Source organism: Penicillium antarcticum (assembly GCF_028974205.1).
Source record: "Penicillium antarcticum strain IBT 31339 chromosome Unknown utg000005l_segment0_segment0, whole genome shotgun sequence".
In the NCBI taxonomy this organism is placed as follows: domain Eukaryota; kingdom Fungi; phylum Ascomycota; class Eurotiomycetes; order Eurotiales; family Aspergillaceae; genus Penicillium; species Penicillium antarcticum.
The window spans coordinates 3,225,108-3,244,742 of NW_026695303.1; the positions used below are offsets into that span (position 1 = coordinate 3,225,108).

The 19,635-nt window shown below is 46.0% G+C and overlaps 10 protein-coding genes across 10 annotated transcripts; 6 read left to right on the plus strand and 4 right to left on the minus strand.

Moving 5' to 3' along the window:
• Positions 1-180: 180 nt before the first annotated feature.
• Positions 181-897, plus strand: N7508_005869 (uncharacterized protein; the record flags this gene model as incomplete). Its single annotated transcript, XM_058463935.1, has 1 exon — positions 181-897. One exon carries the CDS (start codon positions 181-183, stop codon positions 895-897), a length of 717 nt encoding a protein of 238 aa, XP_058320413.1.
• Positions 898-1,544: 647 nt separating this feature from the next.
• On the minus strand, positions 1,545-2,552 carry N7508_005870 (NAD-dependent epimerase/dehydratase family protein; the record flags this gene model as incomplete). The annotated part of the gene is made up of 1 exon (XM_058463936.1): positions 1,545-2,552. One exon carries the CDS (start codon positions 2,550-2,552, stop codon positions 1,545-1,547), a length of 1,008 nt encoding a protein of 335 aa, XP_058320414.1.
• Positions 2,553-2,967: 415 nt separating this feature from the next.
• Positions 2,968-3,492, minus strand: N7508_005871 (GNAT family N-acetyltransferase; the record flags this gene model as incomplete). The annotated part of the gene is made up of 1 exon (XM_058463937.1): positions 2,968-3,492. One exon carries the CDS (start codon positions 3,490-3,492, stop codon positions 2,968-2,970), a length of 525 nt encoding a protein of 174 aa, XP_058320415.1.
• Positions 3,493-5,150: 1,658 nt separating this feature from the next.
• On the plus strand, positions 5,151-5,921 carry N7508_005872 (uncharacterized protein; the record flags this gene model as incomplete). Its single annotated transcript, XM_058463938.1, has 1 exon — positions 5,151-5,921. One exon carries the CDS (start codon positions 5,151-5,153, stop codon positions 5,919-5,921), a length of 771 nt encoding a protein of 256 aa, XP_058320416.1.
• A 542-nt stretch (positions 5,922-6,463) lies between these two features.
• N7508_005873 (MCT family MFS transporter) lies at positions 6,464-8,026 on the minus strand (the record flags this gene model as incomplete). Its single annotated transcript, XM_058463939.1, has 5 exons — positions 6,464-6,629; positions 6,688-6,972; positions 7,021-7,119; positions 7,175-7,762; positions 7,833-8,026. The coding sequence occupies 5 exons, from the start codon at positions 8,024-8,026 to the stop codon at positions 6,464-6,466; spliced, it is 1,332 nt and encodes a 443-aa protein (XP_058320417.1).
• Positions 8,027-8,515: 489 nt separating this feature from the next.
• On the plus strand, positions 8,516-10,104 carry N7508_005874 (uncharacterized protein; the record flags this gene model as incomplete). Its single annotated transcript, XM_058463940.1, has 4 exons — positions 8,516-8,610; positions 8,662-9,321; positions 9,378-9,728; positions 9,792-10,104. 4 exons carry the CDS (start codon positions 8,516-8,518, stop codon positions 10,102-10,104), a joined length of 1,419 nt encoding a protein of 472 aa, XP_058320418.1.
• Positions 10,105-13,367: 3,263 nt separating this feature from the next.
• Positions 13,368-14,452, minus strand: N7508_005875 (uncharacterized protein; the record flags this gene model as incomplete). The annotated part of the gene is made up of 4 exons (XM_058463941.1): positions 13,368-13,501; positions 13,555-13,682; positions 13,743-14,028; positions 14,095-14,452. The coding sequence occupies 4 exons, from the start codon at positions 14,450-14,452 to the stop codon at positions 13,368-13,370; spliced, it is 906 nt and encodes a 301-aa protein (XP_058320419.1).
• Positions 14,453-14,775: 323 nt separating this feature from the next.
• N7508_005876 (zinc-binding alcohol dehydrogenase family protein) lies at positions 14,776-15,860 on the plus strand (the record flags this gene model as incomplete). Its single annotated transcript, XM_058463942.1, has 2 exons — positions 14,776-15,293; positions 15,347-15,860. The coding sequence occupies 2 exons, from the start codon at positions 14,776-14,778 to the stop codon at positions 15,858-15,860; spliced, it is 1,032 nt and encodes a 343-aa protein (XP_058320420.1).
• Positions 15,861-16,293: 433 nt separating this feature from the next.
• On the plus strand, positions 16,294-17,988 carry N7508_005877 (MFS transporter; the record flags this gene model as incomplete). The annotated part of the gene is made up of 5 exons (XM_058463943.1): positions 16,294-16,573; positions 16,630-16,959; positions 17,006-17,213; positions 17,272-17,633; positions 17,705-17,988. The coding sequence occupies 5 exons, from the start codon at positions 16,294-16,296 to the stop codon at positions 17,986-17,988; spliced, it is 1,464 nt and encodes a 487-aa protein (XP_058320421.1).
• Positions 17,989-18,523: 535 nt separating this feature from the next.
• Positions 18,524-19,005, plus strand: N7508_005878 (nuclear transport factor 2 family protein; the record flags this gene model as incomplete). The annotated part of the gene is made up of 2 exons (XM_058463944.1): positions 18,524-18,730; positions 18,781-19,005. 2 exons carry the CDS (start codon positions 18,524-18,526, stop codon positions 19,003-19,005), a joined length of 432 nt encoding a protein of 143 aa, XP_058320422.1.
• Positions 19,006-19,635: the final 630 nt, after the last annotated feature.

Genomic DNA, 19,635 nt, shown 5'->3' on the forward strand with positions numbered 1-19,635 from the left:
TGAAACAGGTCCGTGGGAACCGTCAACTTGTTCTACTGGCCAACGAACCAGCCACACCACGTTTATCCATCGACTTACGTGAATTCGCATCTCAGTCAGACTTTGTGAGACCACCATTTACTAGCACCTTTGCTGTGAAGCTAATGTTCATCACCAAACAGCACTTCACCCTCAGTATACATGATTGTCGACTACCTCTATGGCTACAATACCGCTGGTCGCGCTGGGCCCTCTGGCACTAGCGTAGTATTCTCTCTCGACCTGAACCAAGTCTCAACCATAGATCTCACCAACTCAGCTACGCGACAGCTTACCTTGAATGACCTCGGTACAGATTGCCCACAATCCGAACCTCCCTCGGTGATCGCGACAGCAGCGCCTAACAGCCGGTGTGATCCTATCCTGGTAGCTCCAGAGCCTGTGAAATCATGGGCTTCGCCCTGCAACGCATGCGGTAACTTCGGCCTGTTCGATCCACCGTATGCCGTAGCTCCTCTCACAGGGGGCTTGGTGCCGGTGACAACGACTGCTGCAACTCCGTTAGAAACCCAAGCTACCCCGAGCACGACTTTGGTTTCTGTCACTGAAACGACAGCTACACCAGTGGAATCTTCCACGGTTGCGGTTACTACGGATTCCACTTCCTCTAGTGAGACTTCCTCTAGTGAGGAGTCTATTTCGTCTGTTGTAGAGACATCATCCCAGACTGATACTACTTCTTCCGCTGCGATCCCAACTCAGACGTCATCCAGCAATAGCCAGGCTGTCACTTCTTCATCATCCAGCCTAGTCTCCAGTCCAGCTACTACTTCTCCGGCGTTCAATTCTGCAACGAGGGAAAATTCGGTTGGTGGACTTTTGAGTTTGGGTTTCTTTGTGTTGGGATTCTTTCTGTAATTCAAATACAGTGATGGAATAGGGGTCACCCATGTACATACAGTTCCATCAAAGTCAGTCTATATTCGAATCCTACCCATCAAGTGCACATTTATATTGGGTCATGCATCGTCCCGTCGTGAAGTACTGGGTGCAAAGATATTTGAACCTCCACTGTATGTTGACTGTTGGGGGGGGCGCTCTGAAGAACAAGAATTTATTAACCAGCGTGGATGAAAATGACCAGAATCGATGTCAATAACTAACCACCCTCTTCTATTTGTGGGTTATCATTCAAGTGTGGTTTGAACATATGAAATCAATTCTATTACAATATATAAGTACTACCTGAGAATTCAACCTTTTCATATATGCGAAGGAGAGGATTAAATGACCAATTATCCAGTAGTTTAAATAGATAGATATAAGGGAGAAGAGCGGAAGACGAAATTTTTACGGTTGATGGATCTCTTCAAGAAGAATGCAGAATAAAACAGGCCCTGGAAGACAGCTAGCAAATCACAAGCAAACAAAACCCCGAAAGCCTGGACATATATATAATAATTGTTGTACAGACTTTGACATAAATTAGAAGCGTGTCTGCATGCTTTGGTAATCTAGCATGATCGGCAGCTTGCAGATCTACCTCTTCTTTTCAATCTCTATATTCATCTCTTGGTATAAACTCCAGTGCTTACAGGATGATAGCCCTTTTTGCCTACCCTCGCCGTCAAGTCACTCATCCATGTCTCGCCGCGCACGAGCCTTTCCACTGTCTTTCCAAATGTATACTTCGGATTCCACTCCAGTTCTTTTACTGCCTTGCTTGAATCATAGACTCGATCGATCCTTGCGAGATGTCTCCACCCCTTTTCCTTGAATATGGCGTTCACATCAGGAAAGATCTCGGTCACAACTTCGGCTGGGTTTCGATTCAAAGCATCGAGTGTGTGTATATCGTTGCTGAAAGGTGGCGGAGCACTTATTATATACTTCCCCCATTGAATATCCTTGGCCTTTCTCATTGCGCAGACAGACGCGCTGACAATATCCTCAAGGTCGCATCTACGGTAGGCCAGTTCTAGAACCTTCAAGTTCTCGTCGCTCATAGCCGCGCGGCGGTCTTCATCGTCGTCTTCCTCGGGAAAGAATCGGCTTGTGCGAAGGACTAAAACAGGCATTCCACTTTGCTTTTGTACCAGTGCGCACATATCTTCAGCCGCAATCTTCGTCACACCATAGATATTCTTTGGCAACGGAACAACAGATTCATCGATCCAAGCGGCGGGGTACCCCGGCTTGGGACTTAGCGCCATACCAAAAGCGCTAGTTGTGCTAACGAAGACAAAGCTCTCTATCTGCTCTCCGAGCCTAGAAGATTCTTCAAGGAGAATAAGAGTACCAATAACGTTGGTCGAGATAAATTGCTCCTTGCTGTGGCTGCAGACGTGTGGCTTATGCAATGTCGCAGCGTGAATGACGTGCTTAATGGGGTTGGAGTTGAAAAGGGAGAAGATAAAGGCTCGGTCACTGACAGAGCCCACAAGTGTCGTGGTTTGGGAGGGGAGAATGTCAATGCCCAGGGGTTTGAAGCCAAGAGAAGGTAGCTTGAGCATCAGAGCGGTACCGAGATGACCAGCCGAGCCAGTGACAAGGACGTCGTACAATGAAGACATTTCAAAAATTCAAAATTCAAAAAAGTGACTCAGTGCAACTTTGTGTCTTTCGTCGGAGCAATTGATGGCGCAAGCCATTGAGGACGCCGGATTTTTAACTAGGGCGAGCAGGCACGTGCAATTCCCCGCTATTTACATAAACTTCTTAGGGCAGTTCCAGGGTTGTATATGGCATACGTCTGAGTGGAATAACGCATTTCAACTCTAAGCTTCTGAACAATTCGGCGGGGTATCTATTTCTGAATTTGAAAGTTGTTACTCCATCCCTCGGCAATCACTCCACAGCCCATAGAGATCCCCGCGAGGGGAATTATCTGCAAGTACGGACCAAATCAAATTCCATTATCTAGTGTATATGACATCTTCGAAGGAGACATTAGACCCTTTTGTTCGCTATGTAGAACATTCCTCCCAGCTATGCCGACGCCTCAAAGGCTTTATGATATGATACAGTCCCAGTAGGTGTTGGCTTACGCCAAGTGAGAGTCATGAAATATTCCGGTGGCACTCCTGGTAGTTGCAGAGAAGGATCTGCCCTAAAACCAAAACGCTCGTAATAGTTCGGGTTTCCCAATACAACACACCCGGCTGCATGGCTACTCTGGAGTTCTGCCATTGCTTGTTTCATTAACCTTGACCCCACGCCAGTTCCTTGATACTGAGGTAAAACAGAGATGGGCCCTAGCCCGTACCAATTCTCACTGCCATCCGAGATATTCACAGGTGAGACAGCGGCATGACCCACAATAGTACGTGTGGCTTCGTCTTCTGCGACCAGCGAGATTGATAGATGGTTCGCCTGGCGGAGACTGCGGACGATGAATTGCTCGTTGTGGTCGGTGTGTTCAGCATTCAAGAATGCGACTAATGTGACATCCTCGATTTCTTGCTCGTCGCTTTTCGTCTCGGGTCGGATACGAATTTGGGTTGCGCTCGTCATTCTTACAAATCGTTCCCGAGGGCTGCGAGGCTTTTTTGTCCTCTTGGGGGTTGTTACTTTTAGTCAACAATGATAGAGATAGACCGGGTTCAGAGGTAAAACAGTAGTAACAGCTACAATTTTAGAAAAAAATTTATAAAATAGTTGCTGTAGTGGATGAGATGAGTCGTAATGAGTCACAGGAGACATATCTCGGGAAGTCGGGACAGAAGTTTTGTCCGGCTCGGCAAGCATCCACACTTTCTCGTTTGACTCTGGGTTGGATATCTAGATTCAATGAACCGCGGCTGCCCGGAAATCTACGCCACTTAGACGTGCGACGGTTGCGACGGCCTGACTCTAATGATCATTATAGGCGACACAATACAATTCAAGATCGAGAACACGAAGAAATAATGCGCCGATAAGATTCTCTCTTACGAAAGGATAGTTACCGTTATACCATCTTGGTAGACATGCAAATGTAGGCTTTCAGGCTTTTTTTTGCTTGTTGCTCGCTTACTGTCTATCTGTTAGCCGCCTAATGGCACCTATTTACTTTGCTTGCTTCCCATGGATAATTCATCATCCCTGGGGATCTCCCTTCCTTCATCTCTTTAGCTAGATCTATGCATTGACCCATTACATATGAGCACAGAATTTCTCATGATCGCTTGGATAGGAATGGGAATGGATGAAGCTTGTGCTGGAGGCACCGGGTGGGTGGAAAAAGGGCTGGATCAATTTATAATAAACAGTCACGAGAGGATATATTAAGGTCGAAGAAGATACAATACGCTAAACACTAATGGCTTTGATAGATTTTCCGTTCCACGGTTAATTTGAGTCTGTTTTGTCACCGGCTAACTAGTTAGGTAGGGTAAGGAACCTGTTTTCTCGGGCAGTATTGTGATCAGTACCGCAAATGCGTTATTCTACGAGGAATTTCCTTTTTTGGATGGATATATTAATGAGTTATTACAATTTTTTACTATTATTAACCGCTTTTTGGTTAGTATATTGACAACTATTAACTCCTGATTTAGTTTTGAGAGAATCATATAAATTCGCTCGTATCTTAGAAATCGAGTATTTAGAATTATAATCCCGGTTATGTATAATAGCTTGGAACATTTTTATAATAAGGTATTACCCTTGAGTGTGGTCAGTATTGTATATAAAGTAGAAAATATAAATTTCTATATGAATGTTGTATCACTATCTTTACTAACACCTCTTTCTATGACTTTGGTTTCCGAAACTAGCCCCAAAAACCGAACTAATTGCGGTTTGGGACTGGCGTAGGCTGGTTTGCGCAGAATTCTATGTATATATGTCTGGAGGAAGTAACGCATGATCAATTCGATCCGAATAAGCCACAAACCTAATTTTGAGAGAGAGACGGATGATATTGAAGAGGTACAGCAAGTTGAGCCTGGCGAAAGCAAGTCCATTGGGGATTCATATGCCACACATGTGTTACATGCCACAGCAGCGTCACAAGCACTTGACGTAACTATCGTATATATAGCCTCACGGATGCCTTGCTACCTGAAAATTTTGGCAACACCCCATCTCTCCAGCAATATGCATCGGCTTTTGTTTCGACGCTGCCACTTTCTCTTTTATAAATTTTCAAACCCCTGAAATTTATCGCTCTTTCTTTCATCATTTTCACAATGTCATTCGGCCTCTCGATCGGCGATATCTGCAGTCAAATTACGTACCGGCTCTTTACTGCTGCGACATCTGGTCGGAAAGATGCACCTCGCAGGCTCAGAGAGCTGGATGACATTTTGCTCGGCTTGAACTGTGCTTTGAATTGTCTTCAAAATGCCTCTCTTACAGTATTACCGACATCAAACGGCGATGCCAGCAACTATCACCGTCAAATTGGGCTCATGCTCCGCTCATGTCGCCGAACTCTAGAAGAATTGGAGAACGCAACAGCAAAGTGCCGGGAAGCGGGACAGAGTCCTACAGTCATACGCGATAGCAAAAATGGCCTCAAATTATTTCCCCAGGAGTTCATCGCGCATGTTAAGGTTCAATGGCGGAGGTTTATTTGGGATCTTCAAGAAGACTCATTCAGCCAATACCGACATAGAATTCAATCTCACACCAATTCGATCAATCTTCTGTTGAGCACGCTGATCTGGTTTGTGTCCCGCCATGGCCTCGACGTTAGACCAGCTAAATCTGATAAACCCCACAGGTCTGCCACCGATCGTATCGAGAAAGATGGCCGACGCCAAGGAAAAATGATGCAGAGATTATTACATCAAGCCTTCTGCCTTAACAGTGCATTGTTTTCTCCAGTGCCTAATCAATACGGTCTCGCAAAGTCTCATCGCTCGTTGACGTTTCCTGATATTTCGCCTTCGAATGCAATGTCATCGCCATTGGTCAAGAAAGTGGATTTCAACACCGAGTCACAATGTGCTTTTTAGAGCCGAAAAGGTGACATACGGAACCATAATCTTTTCATTCCATCCTCCTAGTCTACAGATGTATCAGAGGCTTCAAGCTGCCAATGACCAATGAGAATCATGACAATTAGATGATCATATCTGAGTCCCCAGAGAAAAATTCATGTATCTTGTTGAGGGCCACTTGAAATGTATCACAAAACAATGCTTTGTGTTTCTTCTCTTTGGAAAGAATTGTCATAGACCAAGGGGAGATTCGAGACTTTTAGCGAGCATATTATATTCATCATGACCGCTCGTTCACTTACTAGTTGACTAGTGGCATTCTATTTGCATAAATATTCTCTTCGTTGTTTAAACTGAAATGTCAAAAAATATCATGTTCCGTCTAGAAACAGCGGTAGAAGGTCTAAGACCGATAATGTGAAGAGAAAGACACCTTGTCTTTGAAGCCGTTTGGCCGCTGAACAAGGGAGAGCCAGAAGATCCCAAATTCGCGTTAATCTCTATCTGTATTGCGCAAGGGAGTGAATAGAAAGATTTCCACGAGGTTTCTCCGACCTTTAGATTCGCCAAGTCCCGCGCGACTTGGCCATATAATAAGTCGACATAGCCAGGAAAGTCGCGCCAAGTAGCGAAGAAACCGCACCAAAAATTTCCAGCCCGGCGAAGTTGCTTCCACCTTGATTCTTCAGAATTGCACCCATTATAGGAAGGCCTGTCAGGCAGCTATATAAAATTAGCAAAAGAAGCCTTGAACACGAGTATGAAAGGACAGGAGAAATACCCAAGAGCAACAACCATTTGGAATGTTCCAAATCGGACACCTAGTGTCTCCAACTTCCCAGATTTAGCAACGCAGGGCATGAGCAGAGAGACAACAGCCCCTGATACGAATCCGTATATGAGCGAAAAAATGATCAGGCCCGCATGAGATGGGTGATAATGGAAGGGTAGCCAGAGGCACAGAATTGAGATTCCAATCGCGAAGGCGCATGTGGTGACAACATTGAAATGACCGATATGATCTGCGATATGGGGAGGAATTATGCGGCCTGGTATAGAAGTCGCACTGCAATTTGCTTAGTTTTAAGTTAAATGACTGGATTAGGAAGCTCACTTGATGATTGAAATGAGATAAAGTGCAAGATCCGAAGAGAACGAAGCCTCTGTTTGAGCCATGCCTGGGAGGTAATCAAATGGACCCCAGAGTCCCCACCTATCCCAAATTTAGCAATGTCTCCGGTCAGAAATCTTTGGCAGTGCAAACAAACATAACAAAGAAGGCTCCCAGACTGTAAAGAGCGAATTGCTTTTCCTTGAATAAGGTGAAGTCGAACCACTGTGCTTTTCCATTCCATGGTTTTCGCGGGAGCCTGGATTTCACCATGAAGCAAGAGCCTGTCAACAGAATTCCAATGAACAATGCGGTGTAGCGGACAGATCCATAGAAGCCCTTCTCCTCAACAATACGATTCACGAAGAACGGGAAAATAACACCACCTAAGCTCGAGCCACACGCCGTGATACCGAGAGCCAGCCCTCTCCTCTTGACAAACCATTGGCCGACACAGACCATCGCAGATGTAAAAACACCCCCGGCACCGATTCCAAAAACGACGCCCTGCGCAAGAAAGATTTGATAGTACTCATCTGCCAGGCTTGTCATGCATAGACCAAACACACAGAGCACACTGCACGGGTAGAGCACTGGGCCAGGGCCAAAGGTATCGAGAAGACGGCCATAGAGGGGCCCCATTGCCCACATCAAACATAATTGGACTGCAAAGATCCATGAGATGTCGGAAGAGCTATAGTTGCTGAGAGCATGCTGTTCGTAGTATGTTTGGAAGACACCGATTCTGTTCAAAGTTGCACGACGTCAACCAGAGGTATTCTCTAACATATCAATCATTTCCGAGGCACACTCACGCATTCAAAAAGCCGAAAGTGCAAAATAGGCATATGAATGCACCAACCACACAAATCCATCCCCGAGTGCCTCCTTCTGGGGGCAGATCTGGCTTGGTAGCAGTGACCACTGGATCGTTCCTTTCGGAGCGTTCCGCATCATTAAATGTGTCAACTTCTTTAGAGGCCTCATGACTTGTGTTGCTTGAAGACATCACGGCGTTGATGGGGAAAGCACACAGAATTGGAAGTTGATATTGTTATTAAAACGGTCAACCCATCTTACGTGCAAATTCAGGGTTTTATATGCAATTCTATTGAGTCAAGGTTACTGGTTTCTTTGAGGGTGTTGGCGATTTCGTCCACACGTCGACACTATCCACCGACGGCCGCTTAAGCTCTCCACAGGCGGCCGACACGACCCACAAGGGTCCCACTGGGACGGACCCACAGGCGGCCGACAGAATGTCAAAAGTACCTTATTCGATCCGACCATCGGCCGACACGATCTTACTCGACGATCCATTTTCAACTAAAGACTGGCCGGACTCCGGGTGGTCCGGGACGAGGTCCGCTTTTCGGCGCCGCTATCCCCTTCATGATAAAAATCGCCCCGCACATTGATTTAAACCAGGTGAATCTGATCTAACCTGCTTGATCAGATACAACCCTTTTGGGCCCTCTTTGCAATTTCCTTATTCGTCATGCCTACAGAAACAACATCCCCTGTCTGTGTGAACTGTAAGCTTCGCAAGAAGAAATGCGACAAGGCGCGGCCGCGCTGTGGATACTGCGCCCGGTACTTCTACGCTTGTATTGACAACTGTGACAATTCCTAATATGGCTACAGGAAGAATTTGACCTGTCAATCCTCAATAGATGCAAAATACTCTCAATTGAGACGCCTGCCCATGATCTCTAGTCCTGTCATCAGCTCGTCCTTGCTGCTAGCCGAGACTTTGTCAGCGGTCTTGCAAGACGAACCAACCAGCCTCCACTCCACAGTGTATCTGCAGATTCTCCGGATCATTCGTTTGACCGATCAAACTATAGATGAGATCTGCCTCCGATACTTCCGAGGCATGCATTCTTTCATACCGATCCTATCGGCCCCGCGGTTCCATGAACAGCTGATCCACTCGGCGGCGCTACCCTCTGCGACATTCTCAGTATTGCTTTTGTCGATGGCCCTGGTAACGTACCATCCTAGCCTGGTCACTTCTAGCTCTGCTGTTGACCAAGCGACCCTCTATTTTACTGTAAAATCGCTGTACTCCCAGACACTGGCATCTTTTCCGGATTCTCTTCACCTTGTCCAAGCTGGTACAATCATCGCTAGTTATGAATATGCGACTCGAAGGATTCATGAAGCTTTTTTCTCTATTAGCGTCTGTGCCAGAATGGGTTATACAATTGGCCTTCATCTTCTCAGCCTGACTGGACGATCTGATAACCCCTCACAAGCGACAGAGAAAAGTGATACTTGGTGGGGCGTTGTGATCACCGAAAGGTTAGCTCTTGAATCGTATTACCTTGAGTGAGACTGGAAATCTAAAGCTATTACAGGACTATATTAAGTGAAGCAGAAGTTCAACAGCCCGTCCTTTCCCGCTTTGCAGAGGGACAAGTTTCACTACCAAGGGAGCCTGTGTCATTGGAGTGGGACTCGGATCTATTCAACGATATCGTTTCCAAAAGGTGTCCAAACGTTGAAGATTGCGATGGATTGGCTAGAGTGACCCAGGCCATATGGCTCTTGGATCAAGTGTTCAAAGCCTCAGAAGAGCGGGATGTCACTGTCCGATTGGCTCAGCTTGACAAATTGGATTACTCGCTGCGAGGATGTCTAGCGCTGACAATGGATCAATCTCAAGGCCGATGGGGGCTATTCTGTACAGCGAATGCCATCATCTTCAGGTATTCGTGTCTTCCAATGGTGGCTTGATGAGGCGATGTGCTAACCCTAACACGGCTGCTTAGGGCGCTCTTCATTCTCCACCGGAAGGTCATCCATAGTGCAGCGGGGGTTTCATGCTTGAGCTCCCATATTGCACTGGAGACAACCATCCAGATGGTGAACGACATTGCTACAACTCAACAGAATATGACGCTCGCAGAAATGGATACGCTACCACCGAGTCGGGCCTTTGTCTTCAGGGCAGCGCTACACTATCTTGATGAATTTGGAACAGACTGCGGTCGATGGGACACTGTTCGGACATGTCTTGAATCATCGATAACAATGTTTGATGCCCGTTGGAATGCAGTCTGTCCTCGTGAAATACCCCTCTAAACAGCGCTTCAACAACCACCATTCACGTTCGCCAATTATGCCCTCGTATTCTGTGTGGATACAGAATCTTACAAGACCATCTACGGCTTTAAACTTGTGGCTCAAGTCAATTTCTGCAAATCAGTTACGGATGACGGGGTGAGATTATGTTCCATGGACCTGTGGGAAATCAAGTCGAAGTTAGTCGAAGCCATCGGTTGGGGCCGAAGAAGGACCGGACCATCATCCCTCCCGTCTGGGCAACCATACCCCATTGAGATCAACAAGGGTCCGAGCTCGGAGCAGATCGGCTCACTGCTTTTGCAGCACTGGAAAAAGTACTTGACAGGGTTTTCCTGCTGTCGGTTCGTCAGCTTCTAGTTCTTTAACTATTCTTTATTTCTTTTTTTTTCTTCGGCTGTAGCAACAGTCCTATTTGATCAAAACGATTGGTATGTACATCATATCTTACACACTTTGCCCGTTAGGCTGCCTGAAGTGGCGACATGTCGACCATATCGGGCTCGGTCCGGGGGATCCAGTCTCCGAGTCAATCATCTTTGACGCGTGTCAGACCATGGGGGGCCGGATCCTGAAAATGGGGATATGCTTACCTGGCCGAGGCTACCAAGGTTCAGGATCGAAGAATTAGCTGACGCCAGTCGCATCATTCCGCGTTGGAAAGACAGGAGCATATGAAACTGGGGCGGAGATTCCACACTTGGCCAATACGCTAAATATGTACAAGGGAAGGAAATCAGAATCTCACTTCATCCTTCTCTCGTACTTTTGAGCTTAATGGGTAGGTATAAAAGCCTTTGGCCTCTCAATTGAATCTCGTCCACCCTCACTACCAAAAATCAGACCTTAGTTCTGTATAACAATCGCCACTATCTCTTTAGCAGCCATGTGTACTCCACCGTTGAGCTTCGCTCCCGCACCACAGCTTGGGTAGGCTTCTCGGACCCCACCCAGATAGACCGATGCTGATGAATTCCAGAAAGGCCGCCCAGGAGCAGGACAAATTATCAACCAACGACTCTATGGACAGTGACGATGAGTCTTTTCGACTATCCTTGTCGGAATTAAAAAACACGAGTCCGGATATTTATGAAATCCAGGATGGGTTTTTTCGCGCTTCAGAAGTCCAAGATTGTTTTAACTCTACTTTCACGACGACAGAAATTAATGAGCTTCAATGCAAATACTTCAGGTCACCATTCAAGTAAGTAAAGACAAACACACTGAATAGGTAGTGGATCGGGTTAAAAGGAAGATAGTAAGAGAAAGCAAAAGCAGCTGACTCGGGTTGAAATGGCAGCGAACAAAACGAACCCGTTATTCTCTCGCAAGGCATTCTGCCAACCGGAACCGTTACGAATCAATCTCAAGACCCATCTCACGATCCATTCCTGCGCATACTTCAAGCCTCCCCGGACAACCACACCCTGAATCAAACGCCAGACCCACGGGTCCTTGGCCTCGACGAGACACATGAATTACCGCCTATGGATGAAATTCCAATATGTTGGGAGCACGGTTGCAATGGCAAAGTGTTCTCAAGCTGGAGCAATTTGCGGCGGCACGAGCGAGAACGGGACTCTCAAGCCCCGAGGTGCTATTGTCCACGGTGCGGTGCATACTTTACTCGAACTACAGCACGCAATCAACATCTTGCCAATATGAGCTGCTCAAGAATTCGTCGGTACTCTAATGGTCGGACAAGACTTATCACGAAAAAGATACAGGATAATTTTGGCTTTCAGATGTGAGACAGACATGGGGATATATAGAACGGAATTCTTGTCACAAGTAAGGAGTACAATAGAGCTGCCTCAGGATAATGCAGAATTGACATATATGGTATCAAGTACTACCAACAACTTCTTGCATGGCCCACTATGCTAGCAAACCATGCTAGGAAAGGTGGATATCCTGATGTAAGAAAGAAAGAAACAAAACCTGATCTATAGCTTCAGGTTTTATCAAATCTACTTTAGAACATATTTGGTTATTGCAGATTGATCCCACTTACTAAACACCTATTGGGAAAATGGTTAATGGCTGAAATAGTGATTTACGTAGGACAGGACATATTGTCGGGTCTTCTTGAAAAATGGCATTGTCCTGTCAGCCTGATACGCCCTACTGATGCATTAAGGTTGGACCTATATCTACTGGAGGACTTGCGCATTTCGCCTCGGCGCTGAAGCTAAAAAGTAGAAAGTGGAGACGCAGGACAAAAAAAAGCATTGAATCGTGTGGATTGTTGTTGATCAAAATTGACTAACGATAACGGGAGAGGACATATCAGATGACTAACAAATACAACTTCGGAGAATCAAGCAATCTAGTGAATTTGCTATTCACTTGTTAAATCTTGATGGCATGACTGTATGAGCATATTATGCTTTTCTTGTATTTCAGAGCGCCTTTCTGGAGTCATAGAGTTAGCTCGTAGTAAGGCCTTGATCCCATCCGTCGTGTCTGGCCACGTGATATGAGTGCTTGCCTCGTCTTCATCATCTAGAGCTTCTGTTAGAGTGAGCTCGGAGTATTGCCGATCTTAGAGGGTACACTTGTTTTGGCCCTTGTGTTTTGTTCGGGGGGAATATAGGGCAATTTGGAACCAAGTCGCTTTTCTTCATCTGGTCCAGAGGATATTTTCTGGTACAAACAGGACAATCACAGGGTAATATGGAAACAAAGCACTGATACTTTTGAAGCACCCGTCAAGTGGTCGATATCAAGATATTATGACTTCGTCGACTTGAAGGTCAAAGCCTAGTTCCTCCATGGCTCCAGATCCAATATATTCTTTCATACCGCTCATCTTCTCTACGAGAAAGAGAAAGAGATTATTGTTGTGATATAAGACTGGTGTAGATCAGGAACTAAGTCGAACCATCGACAAACGGGTAAAAGGCTAATCAATCTCACTTCGTTCTTTTCGGGGCACAATATCGGGTAAACCCCACAGAGCGTAGAGAATATAACCACAGTGGCCGACCCAGTTCGCAGACAGACAGACGGGGTTTGGTTCCTTCTCAGGTTCCCTCTTCACTAACGTTTTAGTCGTAGATGTTACCCTTACACAGCTCCTATCCCAATCACCTTCACTTCTCTGTATCTGTCTCTTAGTGTTAATTTCAGGGATCCTGACACTTTCATTTGTAGCAAGACGTGAGAAAAGATTTTCTTCTTAAACTGAAAATATCATTTGTACCTAGAATTGGGTTAAGCTGACGAGCTTTGTCATTTGATGAGAAAGCTATTGAGTTTATCTATGTCCTGTGGCTTGCCGCAATCATGGTTCTTTGCCAACCGTATGCAGGATCGCCCTCGACAAAGTCATCCTTTCCCATATCCATGTACCCTCGAGGATCCTCATTTCGCGGCACGACAGTAACACACCGCCCTATTTTACAGTCAAATTTAACAGTTCAAACTCAATATATAGAGAATCCCTACCATTCAACAGGGAATCGGAAGCAATGTGCATAGAAGCGGTTGCCCCGTCCTCGGGCTTTGCCCAAATCACCCCCTTCTCGGTGAGGCGGTCTTGATTCGCCTGCGGTATAGCCGGTGTGCGGACATACCTATGATCATATCAGACTTGTATCTCTATCGTGGTTTGAGTTATATGGGGATTCTCTCACCAAGGAGCAAGTAGGTTTACGCGCACATTCTGCTTGTGCGCTGTCCGACGAAGGCTTGTCATTACACCGCGAATGCCATGCTTGGATGCACAATAAATTGGTGTTCCGGGTTGATCACAGTATCCAGCAATACTGCTCATGAGAATCAGGCAACGATCGTATTTTCCATGATTCGGCTGACGGGCGAAATAGTGCAAAGCTAGCTTCGAAGTGTAAATACAACCAATAAGATTTGTCTGAAGCACTTTGAGAGATGGCTCAATAGGGTCTTCGTCCCTTGCGCTGTCTTCAAGGAATAGGTTAGACCACCAATATAGCAGTATCTGAGAGAATATTGGATGAGGATATTTACCGTCCCAGTACAGGGAATCTCTTCCCGAAATTCCAGCGTTCGCAATGACAGTGTCGATCAAATGATACGGAGACTGATCAATGGCTGTTTTGAAAAGATTGACTAGGTCATACCAGTTCGTCACGTCTGTCTTGACGAAAGTCGCTCGGTCGCCAAGTTCTTCGGCTAGCTGTTGGCCGCTCTCCTGAAAATCACCTATAGTTACAAATGCACCAGCGGCCGTGAAAGCCTTAACCATGTCCTTTCCAATACCGCTAGCTCCTCCTGTGATCACAACGCTTCTTCCAGTAAGCTTAGTAGCGTCGAACCCGACATTAGGCGTCAGGCGATATTGACCGTCATACTCCGGGACTGACATAGTTTTCGATATATTGTAAGGGCAAATAATGGAAAGAGAAAAGGAAGGGGGCAAAGTACATTTATTGCAGATATAGATAGACTATGTAGATTAACAATCGGTATTCATCGAAATATTTGGATTTGTCAGAAGCTAGCTTAGTAGGAATAAAGGATGGGAGGATTGCAGGATCTGTGACGGATTTCAAAACATAATCTTCGTTACGGAACAGTCCTTTTCGTTATTTAGTTTAATTCACTGCCCACTTTGGAATGGATAAGTGAAGCAAAGGAATTTTAAACAAAAGAAGCATACTTTGAATTGTCTCCATATAAATACACAGCATGAAGGCTATCATCTTCACCGAACCTAAGCAGATTCGCTTGGTAACCGACCGACCTCTGCCACCGATTCGGGACAACACCGTTCTTGTCAAAGTGGTAACCGTCGCCCTCAATCCAACTGATTGGAAACATGTTGCATTCGGAATGGCCAAGGAAGGTTGCGTGCTCGGCGTTGACTACGCGGGTGTTGTGGAACAGAGCAATTCGCCGGGCTGGGTGAAAGGCGATCGCATTTGTGGTTTCGCCCATGGTGGAAACTCAATCCAAACCGAAGACGGTACCTTCGCGGAGTATATCGTCGCGCCCTTGTTTACTGCTATCAAAATTCCACCAGGGGTTTCCTTCGAAGCAGCGTCCACCTTGGGGTGTGGAATTACCACTGTGGGCCAAGGCCTCTTTGAGCCGGGCTACGGGCTCGGCCTTAATACGCCGTCCAAACCGATCACTACTCAGGTACCAGTTTTGATCTATGGTGGAAGCTCCGCAACAGGTTCTTTGGGAATACAGTTTGCTAAGGCGTGAGACTTCCTCTCCGGTGAACAAGACAGAAGAGCTAACTGAAAAAATACAGAGCAGGCTACTCCGTAATCACCACTTGCTCACCGAAGAACTTTGAAATGGTTCGCGCCCGCGGAGCCAGCGAGGTCTTTGATACCCATGACCCTGAAATCGGTAGAAAGATCAACGATTACACGAATAACCAACTGCAATACGCCTGGGATTGTATCGGAACCGATGAATCAGCCCGGGCTTGTGCCAACGGACTCACAACCAACCCTGGAGCACACTATGGCACTATTCGCGCACCGAAATTGCCTCGAGATGATGTCAAATATACTGCCACCATGGCTTATGTCGGCATCGGTGAAGACTTTGAAAAGGGTGGCAATTGGACTTGTAACAATGAGGCGCATGCTTTATGGCAGACCAAGATTTGGAAAATTGCGTACGATTTACTAGCGACAGGAAAGATACAAGTCCATCCTACTCGGGTGGAAAATACCGGGTTTGAAGGAATTCTGGCTGGTCTGAAAGAGTTGGAGAATGGAGCTGTCTCAGGGCAGAAGCTAGTCTATGTACTATAAAGACATACCCACAGTGGAGACGCCATATGGACCTTTTCTTTTGGCTGACAGGGATTTCGAGTTATCCGAGTTCAAACGTGCATGTATGGAACTGCAATGATCAAGTTCAAAGAGTTAGACGGTAATAAAATGCGATAGATGATCCCAAAAATACCAGTAATTTAGATTACTTGACACAAAATAAATATTGCTCATCGATACCAGTTTAGTCGTGGTTTTCACGTCTTACACTGTCCAAACCTATCGGCTGCGAAGGGGCCCATTGAGCCACGTTGAGTACTTTTTAGGCTCCACTATTTGGCCTACTATTGGCTGGAATGCAGGATCAAAGGAACAGAGGATTGAGCAGAGCAAACCCACCGCGTGTAGTATTTAATAGAAAGCAAGACAATTCGGGCGACTAGCGAAAAGCTGACATCAATATCGCCTCGATATGTCTTGTCCCCCAGATTTGGAAAAGTCGAGCCACCATACAGACTCGCCCAGCCATGACGGACGCCAGAGAAGCCAAGAAGAAATTCGATTTGCAAAAGGGGAAGACCCAAAGTCCTTTAGTCCGCTCTATAAGGCGTTTGTCACGTGGGAAATGAGTATGCTCGCCTTCGTCGGCTCTCTAGGTTCATCTATCATGTCACCCGCACAGGCGGACATGGCGATGTATCTGAATATCAGTGAGCAAGCTACAGTTTTGAGCTTGTCACTCTTTGTTCTTGGTCTGACCATTGCATGACCTTCTTACTCCATGCTTGCGACTGATCACCATTATTAGGATACGCATTTGGCCCGCTGATCTGGGCACCGATAAGCGAGGTTTACGGTCGACGACTATCCATGCTTCCAGCTGTCTTCGGACTGTGCATTCTGAGTATCGGAACCGCTGTGAGCAAAGAGCCGGCTAGTGTGTTCATTACGCGATTTATCGGGGGTGTTTTTGGCTCGGCGCCCATCAGCAATGTGTCTGCGGCGCTAGGTGATATTTATGATCCCCGCGTGAGAGGAGTACCTATGGCCTTCTATGCCCTTTGTGTGATTGGAGGGCCCACTCTTGCACCAATTGTTGGTGCAGCATTAACCGCCAATCCTCACCTTGGATGGCGATGTACGTTGTCCCTTAGTGAGACGGCTTGTGGCTAATATTGATCTAGGGACTGAGTATCTGGAAGCCATCATCGGATTTGCCGTCTTAATCACTACGGTATTTTTTCTACCTGAAACATATGCCCCGGTTCTCCTCCGAAGAAAGGCTCAGTTGATGCGAAAGAAAACCGGTGACCCGAGCTACTGGCATGCATCTGAAAGAAACAAGATGGATTTGAAAACAACTATTACGAAGCAATTAAGTCGTCCTTTGCAGTAAAGCTCCTCTTACAAAATCCGAACTTTGATGTTCCTGAAAGCTAACCAGTTGCAGAATGTTCTTTTTAGAGCCAATGGTGTTCACAATTGCCTTATATGCCTCTCTGGTTTACGGGATACTATTCTTGACTCTCGAAGTCTTTCCCATTGTCTTTAAAGAGAAACGCCATTGGAGCCCTGTAATTTCTACTCTTCCATTCTTGGGCTTACTAGTCGGTGTCATCTTCGCACTTGCAGTCAACATTGTCAGTCAGCCATATTATGCCCGTACGGTTGCAAAAAACAACGGCAAGGCGGTTCCAGAAGCGCGTTTGCCGCCAATGATAATTGGAGGTTGTCTTTTCTCGATAGGGCTCTTCTGGTTTGGATGGACTGCAGACCCAAAAATTGCGTGGGAGTCGCCTATAATCGCCGCCGGTACGTCGAACGGACAATTAAATGAGCCGGAATTATGCTTTCCTGGATTTTTCCAACATTAATGATAATAGGATTCATTGGTGCCGGGTTCAATATTGTTTTCCAACAATGCCTCAATTTCTTGGTCGATACTTACGGTCAATATGCTGCAAGTGCCGTGGCAGCAAACAACCTCCTTCGTTGCTTAATGGCTTGTGGCCTGCCATTGGCGGCGAGACCCATGTTTCTGGCATTGGGAGTGGGACCCGCATCGAGCATACTCGGTGGAATATCGATTCTGGCCTTGCCTGTTCCCTTTTTGTTCATGAAATATAGTGCTGTACTTCGCAAAAGATCGAAGTTCATTGTTTCATGAACTCAAGGGCATTTGAAGGCGAATTCAAGTTTACTATACTTATTTCTCTATGCATTGATTCATTTATTTTTTCTTTGCTCAAATGGGACAAGCCAACTCTACTGGCCTTTGGTACCTTGCAAATTCAAGTAGTTCGTAAAAATAGTGCCCGGAGGGCTTCGAGTATGGAGCAAGCCTCTGAGTAGATCTGTTGCTTCATTATTTTTCCGTTTTGCATCATTTGGTCATCATTTAACAGTGGGGACCATAGCATTTCAGACCATTTCGGAAACATCGGTTACGGCAGGCCAGAGCGAGGTACGGGATTGAATGGGATTGTGGGATTGAAGGATCGTCAGAAAGTGATATGAAAGGAATGTGGGAATGAAGGACTAGCGTGGATTTGTGAAGTTGGCGTCAACCACGCCTGGTGTCTTTTGATTCTTGCTTTGATTTATCTATAAGTACATGTTTGAACCATGGCTCGAGTTATTCAATCACAGAAACGACAAAATCTTTGAATAATCCAATTCAAATTTTCATACAACCCTTCAAAATGCCTTCCGTCGCTGAAAACCAGATTCGCACTGCCAAAGATCTCTTCGAGGGATACAACGAGTATACTGCTGACGCAGTCCTTCGTTCTCGTGCCGACAATTGCGTTCACTACATCCTCCCAACCTCGCTCAACCGTCCATCTAAAACCAACGAGGAGTACCGTGAATTCTTTGGTCCTCTACAGAAGGTTATGCATCGTTTTGAGGTTAGTTTGAACTTAGTCAACGAGTATGTTCTTCTGCTTATATGAGGCAGACCACCATCCACAGAATTGTCAACGATCCCGAGAACCACTGCGCAGCGGTTCACGCCTCCGGAATTGGAGAATCACCTGTTGCTGAATACAAGAATGAGTATGCATTCTTCTTGGAGTTCAACGAGACTGGAGACAAGATTACCAAAATTGAAGAATTCGTGGACGCTGCGTTCAGCAAGAACTTCTTAGCCAAGGTACTTGAGTGGCAAGCAAAGCAGAACTAGATAGTTCAGGCCAGCCCATCAATACTAGATGAAATCGAGAGAATGCACTTGTTCTCTCCACCTTTTTATCCTTCCTGGTACTCTCCAAGTAGAAAAGAGGCAATATTCCCTCCGGCCCTGAAGAAAACCCGAGTTTGCAGTTAATATGCAGGAGCGGGGGCAGAACAAGATCCTTATGCAACTCAAACAAGGCAACAGAGTCCAAGCCGTTGATAAAGGGGCGGTAGGGGGGTGGAGGAGGGGATAAAATAACAAGGTAGAGTAGACCTATGGGTTTTAGATATCCATAAACAATCAATTACGGTGACATTTTCAGTGTAAGATAGATTAGAAACTCCCCTTGTAAGGTCTAGTCCACGTAGGGGAGGCCAGCCCTAGGTGGATCAAACAGAAAATATCGCACATACAACACTGTCCTCCTGATAACAAGTCGATATTCGAACAAAGGAAGGCATCCTATCCAGAGACTTTAGGTTAAACTCCGTCTCAGTTGTCTAGTGAAGCACATGTGACCTCAATGTCAGCAATAGATGTATCCGGATCCCGACGGGCAGCTTAAGGATTGCAGGAACTGCTTCAGGATCAAGGAATGCAGGACTAATAAATGAAGTCAAATTCTAGGTTGCCACC